This window comes from Pelmatolapia mariae, linkage group LG3_W (assembly GCF_036321145.2).
Source record: "Pelmatolapia mariae isolate MD_Pm_ZW linkage group LG3_W, Pm_UMD_F_2, whole genome shotgun sequence".
NCBI classification, from domain to species: Eukaryota; Metazoa; Chordata; class Actinopteri; order Cichliformes; family Cichlidae; genus Pelmatolapia; species Pelmatolapia mariae.
This window is the reverse complement of record NC_086229.1, coordinates 13,717,383-13,727,659: the sequence shown is the minus strand read 5'-3', so window position 1 is coordinate 13,727,659 and position 10,277 is coordinate 13,717,383. Positions and strand designations below refer to the sequence as shown.

The window sequence follows — 10,277 nt, the reverse complement described above, 5'->3', positions numbered from 1 at the left end:
ATGGGGTAAGAGGAGGAGAAAAAAAAGCAAATAAAAATCAAACTCACTACTCAAGGAGGCCTTTAAGTAACTCATTTACCTAAATTGGTCAAAACTTAAATTTAGGCAAACAAACCAGTAATATTTACAATATGTTTAAATGAAAGGACAAAAAACAAAGAAATTAGACATATTTTGATGTGGACAGTGACTGCCCACCAAGCACCACCAACCTGTAAATGTTGATTCTCGGTCTAAATCTAGTCAGCCAGTTGTGAGCTTTATTTAATCCAAAACTAATCAACGAATATTTGTTTAGTCTGTCAGATTTTATTGTCCCAAAATGGTCATCTTTTATGGACCACATAGAGTCCTAATGTTGCCATGAAGATACAATCACATCCAGCACAAGAATAAACTTAGTCACACAGAGAAAATGTAGAAGCTCACGTCAAAATGTGTCACAAATATCTGTGTGTGTGTAACTGCCAAATTTAAAGTGATGACTGCTTCAGGAGGACAATAGGAGAGAGATGCAGGTAAATAAAAGGTTAGTGCACACACCTTAAACCATGACGATAACTACCATTACTCCACCTGCACATATTTGTCCTCAGGTTCATGTTTGCTGCTTATAAAAAGAGGAGATGAAGTCAGAGAACATCACCTTCTTTCACTGCAGTGGACGACTTACAAGCAAAGAAATACTATGTAAGTAATCCTAATATTAAATATATATCTGACATCCACATGTGACTTTAAAGACTAATTGATATATTTATTTTACTATATGATCTTTTGGCAACATATGGTGTAAATTAGGCAGCAGTTATATTCTTTTTTCTTTTAAGGGTTCTGTTTTTATCTGTTATACCTATGCTGCTTAATATATGACAATTATTTAAAAATGTTTTGAACACTCTTGAATGATTTGGATGAAAAGGGAGCTGAGCAACTGCATTTTTTAAAAGAAAACTAGCTTTATATGTGTGATCTTCAAATTTTAAATCTCATAGAAACTAATTTGTATGTCGCTAGTGCTTGGAGGAAAACTTGAGATATGTTGGGGTGAAACATAGATGACATTATAGGATATGAATACAACTATAAACATGAAGTGGTGACTTATGCTCTGATTTACAGTCGGTAACAATAAGGTCATCATAGTTCAATATGTATTTTGTTGTGCCTGAAATGAACAAATAAATAAATAAATAAAAAATAAATAAATAGTCAGAGCCTTTTCTTCATGATTTCTCAATTTGATTTAGTTGCATCTGAACAAGAACCTTGTTGAGAAATGTGAAATAATGATCAAGACATAACCAGTTACAAAAACTGAAACAACTGCAGGAGAAGTATATTGTTCTTCATTTAACACTTCAACTTCAAAGTTCAAGGACAATACTATAGAAAAATTGTATATTTTAATTTATTTAATTGAATACAAACATTTTTGTCTTTGCTTAATATAGTTTTTATATGGCTTTTAAATCGCAAACTTCTATTCAAGATAAAATTGGAGAAACTGAATAAAAGCAACTGTTTGAATAATTCTTTCTATAACTAACAATAAGCACGATGAACTGAATTTTCAGAGACAGGAGCAGGAGAAAGGATCACCATGATCGCAAAGATTTGTTTCATCATTCTTCTCGTAGCTGGTATGACAAAATTTAATTCATCAAAGACTTTTATATTCTTTAAAATTTGGTTAATGTGATCGAATGTGTAAAAGACATAAGATTTTCTACACAGCCTGCTGCAACGCACAGACAACAACCACAGCTGCACCAACAACAACCACGACTGCAGCGACAACAACCACAGCTGCACCAACAACAACCACGACTGCAGTGACAACAACAACAGCTGCACCAACAACAACCACGACTGCAGCGACAACTACAACTGCCCCAACAACTACCACAGCTGATCCTACAACAACCACCACTGCTCCAACAACAACCACAACTGCAGCGACAACTACCACAGTCGCTCCAACAACAACCACAACTGCTCCAACAACAACCACAACTGCTCCAACAACAACCACAGCTTCATCAACAACAACCACAACTGCAGCGACAACAACCACAACTGCAGCGACAACTACCACAGTCGCTCCAACAACAACCACAACTGCTCCAACAACAACCACAACTGCTCCAACAACAACCACAGCTTCACCAACAACAACCACAACTGCTGCAACAACAACCACAGCTTCATCAACAACAACCACAACTGCAGCGACAACAACCACCACTGCCCCAACAACAACAACAGCTGCACCAATAACAACCACAACTGCAGTGACAACAACCACAGCTTCACCAACAACAACCACAACTGCAGCAACAACAACTACAACTGCCCCAACAACTACCACAGCTGCTCCAACAACAACCACCACTGCTACAACAACAACCACAACTGCAGCGACAACTACCACAGTCGCTCCAACAACAACCACAACTGCTCCAACAACAACCACAACTGCTCCAACAACTACCACAGCTGCAGTGACAACAACGACAACTGCAGCGACAACAACTACAACTGCCCCAACAACTACCACAGCTGCTCCTACAACAACCACAGCTGCTCCAACAACAACCACAACTGCAGCGACAACTACCACATTCGCTCCAACAACAACCACCCCTGCTCCAACAACAACCACAACTGCTCCAACAACAACCACAACTGCAGCGACAACAACCACAGCTTCACCAACAACAACCACAACTGCTCCAACAACAACCACAACTGCCGCGACAACAACCACAACTGCTCCAACAACAACCACAACTGCAGCGACAACAACAACAGCTGCTCCAACAACAACCACAACTGCCGCGACAACAACCACAACTGCCGCGACAACAACCACAGCTGCTCCAACAACAACCACAACGGCTCAAACAACAACCACAGCTTCATCAACAACAACCACAACTGCAGCGACAACAACCACCACTGCCCCAACAACAACAACAGCTGCACCAACAACAACCACAACTGCCGTGACAACAACCACAGCTTCACCAACAACAACCACAACTGCAGCAACAACAACTACAACTGCCCCAACAACTACCACAGCTGCTCCAACAACAACCACAACTGCTCCAACAACAACCACAACTGCTCCAACAACAACTACAACTGCCCCAACAACTACCACAGCTGCTCCTACAACAACCACAGCTGCACCAACAACAATTACGACAGCAGCGACAACAACAACAGCTGCACCAACAACAACCACGACTGCAGCGACAACAACAACAGCTGCACCAACAACAACCACGACTGCAGCGACAACTACAACTGTCCCAACAACTACCACAGCTGCTCCTACAACAACCACCACTGCTCCAACAACAACCACAACTGCAGCGACAACTACTACAGTCGGTCCAACAACAACAACAACTGCTCCAACAACAACAACCACAACTGCTCTAACAACAACCACAACTGCAGCGACAACAACCACAACTGCTCCAACAACAACAACAACAACAGCTGCTCCAACAACAACTACAACTGCTTCAACAACAACCACAGCTGCACAAACAACAACCACGACTGCCCCAACAACTACCACAGCTGCACCTACAACAACCACCACTGCTCCAACAACAACCACAACAACCACAGTTGCTCCAACAACAACCACAACGGCTGAAACAACAACCACAGCTTCACCAACAACAACCACAACTGCAGCGACAACAACCACCACTGCCCCAACAACAACTACAACTGCCGCAACAAGTACCACAGCTTCTCCTACAACAACCACCACTGCTCCAACAACAACCACAACTGCAGCGACAACAACTACAACTGCCCCAACAACTACCACAGCTGCAGTGACAACAACCACAACTGCAGCGACAACAACTACAACTGCCCCAACAATTACCACAGCTGCTCCAACAACAACCACAACTGCTCCAACAACAACCACAACTGCAGCGACAACAACCACAGCTTCACCAACAACAACCACAACTGCTCCAACAACAACCACAACTGCCGCGACAACAACCACAACTGCTCCAACAACAACCACAACTGCAGCGACAACAACAACAGCTGCTCCAACAACAACCACAACTGCAGCGACAACAACCACAACTGCCGCGACAACAACCACAGTTGCTCCAACAACAACCACAACGGCTCAAACAACAACCACAGCTTCATCAACAACAACCACAACTGCAGCGACAACAACCACCACTGCCCCAATAACAACAACAGCTGCACCAACAACAACAACAACTGCCGTGACAACAACCACAGCTTCACCAACAACAACCACAACTGCTCCAACAACAACCACAACTGCCGCGACAACAACCACAACTACTCCAACAACAACCACAACTGCAGCGACAACAACAACAGCTGCTCCGACAACAACTACAACTGCCGCGACAACAACTACCACTGCTCCAACAACAACCACAACTGCAGGGACAACTACCACAGTCGCTCCAACAACAACCACAACTGCTCCAACAACAACCACAACTGCTCCATCAACAACCACAATTGCTCCAACAACAACCACAACTGCTCAAACAACAACCACAACTGCAGCGACAACAACAACAGCTGCTCCAACAACAACCACAACTGCTCCAACAACAACCACAACTGCCGCAACAACAACCACAACTGCTCCAACAACAACCACAACTGCTCCAACAACAACAACAGCTGCTCCAACAACAACCACAACTGCCGCGACAACAACCACCACTGCTCCAACAACAACCACAACTGCTCCAACAACAACCACAACTGCAGCGACAACTACTACAGTCGGTCCAACAACAACAACAACTGCTCCAACAACAACAACCACAACTGCTCTAACAACAACCACAACTGCAGCGACAACAACCACAACTGCTCCAACAACAACAACAACAACAACAGCTGCTCCAACAACAACTACAACTGCTTCAACAACAACCACAGCTGCACAAACAACAACCACGACTGCCCCAACAACTACCACAGCTGCACCTACAACAACCACCACTGCTCCAACAACAACCACAACAACCACAGTTGCTCCAACAACAACCACAACGGCTGAAACAACAACCACAGCTTCACCAACAACAACCACAACTGCAGCGACAACAACCACCACTGCCCCAACAACAACTACAACTGCCGCAACAAGTACCACAGCTTCTCCTACAACAACCACCACTGCTCCAACAACAACCACAACTGCAGCGACAACAACTACAACTGCCCCAACAACTACCACAGCTGCAGTGACAACAACCACAACTGCAGCGACAACAACTACAACTGCCCCAACAACTACCACAGCTGCTCCAACAACAACCACAACTGCTCCAACAACAACCACAACTGCAGCGACAACAACCACAGCTTCACCAACAACAACCACAACTGCTCCAACAACAACCACAACTGCCGCGACAACAACCACAACTGCTCCAACAACAACAGCTGCTCCAACAACAACCACAACTGCCGCGACAACAACCACAACTGCCGCGACAACAACCACAGTTGCTCCAACAACAACCACAACGGCTCAAACAACAACCACGACTGCCCCAACAACTACCACAGCTGCACCTACAACAACCACCACTGCTCCAACAACAACCACAACAACCACAGTTGCTCCAACAACAACCACAACGGCTGAAACAACAACCACAGCTTCACCAACAACAACCACAACTGCAGCGACAACAACCACCACTGCCCCAATAACAACAACAGCTGCACCAACAACAACAACAACTGCCGTGACAACAACCACAGCTTCACCAACAACAACCACAACTGCTCCAACAACAACCACAACTGCCGCGACAACAACCACAACTGCTCCAACAACAACCACAACTGCAGCGACAACAACAACAGCTGCTCCGACAACAACTACAACTGCCGCGACAACAACTACCACTGCTCCAACAACAACCACTGCTCCAACAACAACCACAACTGCAGGGACAACTACCACAGTCGCTCCAACAACAACCACAACTGCTCCAACAACAACCACAACTGCTCCATCAACAACCACAATTGCTCCAACAACAACCACAACTGCTCAAACAACAACCACAACTGCAGCGACAACAACAACAGCTGCTCCAACAACAACCACAACTGCTCCAACAACAACCACAACTGCCGCAACAACAACCACAACTGCTCCAACAACAACCACAACTGCTCCAACAACAACAACAGCTGCTCCAACAACAACCACAACTGCCGCGACAACAACCACCACTGCTCCAACAACAACCACAACTGCTCCAACAACAACCACAACTGCAGAAACAACAACTACAACTGCCCCAACAACTACCACAGCTGCTCCTACAACAACCACCACTGCTCCAACAACAACCACAACTGCAGCGACAATAACTACAGTCGCTCCAACAACAACAACAACTGCTTCACCAACAACAACCACAACTGCCGCGACAACAACCACAACTGCCGCGACAACAACCACAGTTGCTCCAACAACAACCACAACGGCTCAAACAATAACCACAGCTGCTCCAACAACAACCACCACTGCTACAACAACCACAAGTGCAGCGACAACAACCACAACGGCTCAAACAACAACAACAGCTTTACCAACAACAACCACAACTGCAGCGACAACAACCACCACTGCCCCAACAACAACTACAACTAACCCAACAAGTACTACAGATGCTCCTACAACAACCACCACTACTCCAACAACAACCACAGCTGCAGCAACAACAACAACAGCTGCTCCAACAACAACCACCACTGCTCCAACAACGACCACAACTGCTCCGACAACAACCACCACTGCTCCAACAGCAACCACCACTGCTCCAACAACAACCACAACTGCTCCGACAACAACCACCACTGCTCCAACAACAACGACAACTGCTCAAGCAACAACCACCACTGCTCAAACAACAACCACAACTGCTCCAACAACAACCACAACTGCACCACCAACAACCACAACTGCTCAAACAACAACCACAACTGCACCTACAACAACCACAACTGCACCAACAACAACCACACCTACAGTCGCTCCAACAACAACCACCACTGCTCCAACAACAACCACAAGTGCACCTACAACAACCACAACTGCTCCAACAACAACCACAACTGCAGCCACAACAACAACAGCGGCTCCAACAACAACCACTACTGCTCCAACAACAACCACAACTGCTCCAACAACTACCACTCCTGCTCCAATAACAACCACCACTGCTCCAACAACAACCACAACTACAGCTCCAACAACAACCACAACTGCTCCAACAACAACCTCAACTACAGCTCCAACAACAACCACATCTGCTCCAACAACAACCACCACTGCTCCAACAACAACCACAAGTGCTCCAACAACAACCACCACTGCACCAACAACAACCACCACTGCTCAAACAACAACCACAACTACACCAACAACAACCACCACTGCTCCAACAACAACCACAACTGCAGCGACAACAACAATAGCTGCTCCAACAACAACCACCACTGCTCCAACAACAACCACAACTGCTCCAACAACAACCACCACTGCTCAAACAACAACCACAACTGCACCAACAACAACCACCACTGCTCCAACAACAACCACCACTGCTTCAGCAACAACCACAACTGCACCAACAACAACCACCACTGCTCCAACAACAACCACCACTGCACCAACAACAACCACCAATGCTCCAACAACAACCACCACTGCTCCGACAACAACAACAGCTGCTCCAACAACAACCACCACTGCTCCAACAACAACAACCACTGCTCCAACAACAACCACCACTGCTCAAACAACAACCACAACTGCACCAACAACAACCACCACTGCTCCAACAACAACCACAACTGCTTCAGCAACAACCACAACTGCACCAACAACAACCACCACTGCTCCAACAACAACCACAATTGCACCAACAACAACCACCAATGCTCCAACAACAACCACCACTGCTCCGACAACAACAACAGCTGCTCCAACAACAACCACCACTGCTAAAACAACAACCACCACTACTCCAACAACAACCACAACTGCAGCGACAACAACAACAGCTGCTCCAACAACAACCACCACTGCAGAGACAACAACAACAGCTGCTCCAACAACAACCACCACTGCTCCAACAACAACCACAACTGCTTCGACAACAACCACCACAACTGCTCCGACAACAACCACCACTGCTCCACCAACAACTACAACTAATGCAACAGCAACAACCACAACTGCTCCAACAACAACCACCACTGCTCCAACAACAACCACAAATACAGCTCCAACAACAACCACATTTGCTCCAACAACAACCACCACTGCTCCAACAACAACCACAACTGCTCCAACAACAACCACAACTGCTCCAACAACAACCACCACTGCTCCAACAACAACCACAACTGCTCCAACAACAACCACAACTGCTCCAACAACAACCACCACTGCTCAAACAACAACCACAACTGCACCTACAATAACCACAACTGCACCAACAACAACCACAACTGCTCCAACAACAACCACCACTGCTCCAACAACAACCACCACTACTCCAACAACAACCACAACTGCAGCGACAACAACAACAGCTGCTCCAACAACAACCACCACTGCTCCAACAACAACCACAACTGCTCCGACAACAACCACCAATGCTCCAACAACAACCACCACTGCTCCAACAACCAACACAACTGCTTCGACAACAACCACCACAACTGCTCTGACAACAACCACCACTGCTCCAACAACAACCACCACTGCTCAAACAACAACAACCACTGCTCCAACAACTACCACTGCCCCAACAACAACCACAACTAAAGCAACAACAACAACCACAACTGCTCCAACAACAACCAGCACTGCTCCAACAACAACCACAAATACAGCTCCAACAACAACCACATCTGCTCAAACAACAACCACCACTGCTCCAACAACAACCACAACTGCTCCAACAACAACCACCACTGCTCAAACAACAACCAAAACTGCGACTACAACAACCACAACTGCTCCAACAACAACCACAACTGCACCAACAACAACCACAACTGCTCCAACAACAACCACCACTGCTCCTACAACAACCACCACTGCTCCAACAACAACCACAACTGCAGCGACAACAACAACAGCTGCTCCAACAACAACCACCACTGCTCCAACAACAACCACAACTGCTCCGACAACAACCACCAATGCTCCAACAACAACCACAACTGCTCCGACAACAACCACCAATGCTCCAACAACAACCACCACTGCTCCAACAACAACCACAACTGCTCCGACAACAACCACAACTGCTCCAACAACAACCACAACTGCTCCAACAACAACCACCACTGCTCAAACAACAACCACAACTGCGACTACAACAACCACAACTGCACCAACAACAACCACCAATGCTCCAACAACAACCACCACTGCTCCAACAACAACCACAACTGCTCCGACAACAACCACCACTGCTCTAACAACAACCATAAGTGCTTCAACAACAACCACCACTGCTCCAACAACAACCACAACTGCTCCAACAACAACCACCACTGCTCAAACAACAACCACAACTGCACCAACAACAACCACCACTGCACCAACAACAACCACCACTGCTCCAACAACAACCACAACTGCAGCGACAACAACAACCACTGCTCCAACAATAACCACCACTGCTCCAACAACAACCACAACTGCTCCAACAACAACCACCACTGCTCAAACAACAACCACAACTGCGACTACAACAACCACAATTGCACCAACAACAACCACCAATGCTCCAACAACAACCACAACTGCTCCAACAACAACCACCACTGCCCCAACAACAACCACAACTGCAGCAACAACAACCACCACTGCTCCAACAACAACCACAACTGCTCCAACAACAACCACAGCTACTCCAACAACAACCAACACTGCTCAAACAACAACCACAACTGCACCAACAACAACCACAACTGCAGCGACAACAACAACAGCTGCTCCAACAACAACCACCACTGCTCCAACAACAACCACAGCTACAGCTCCAACAACAACCACAACTGCTCCAACAACAACCACCACTGCGCAAACAACAACCACTGCTCCAACAACAACTACAACTACAGCTCCAACAACAACCACAACTGCTCCAACAACAACCACCACTGCTCCAACAACAACCACAACT

General features: G+C 46.4%; 1 protein-coding gene and 1 pseudogene across 1 annotated transcript; both read left to right on the top strand.

Moving 5' to 3' along the window:
• Window positions 1–7,642, top strand: LOC134620660 (probable cyclin-dependent serine/threonine-protein kinase DDB_G0292550; the record flags this gene model as incomplete). The annotated part of the gene is given in 4 exon segments (XM_065470116.1): window positions 1–5; window positions 3,172–3,682; window positions 4,061–4,711; window positions 6,731–7,642. Coding segments are annotated over 4 exon segments (2,079 nt in total), but the record flags the coding sequence as incomplete, so codon positions are not given.
• Window positions 7,643–8,536: 894 nt separating this feature from the next.
• LOC134620650 (GATA zinc finger domain-containing protein 14-like) lies at window positions 8,537–9,469 on the top strand (annotated as a pseudogene).
• Window positions 9,470–10,277: the final 808 nt, after the last annotated feature.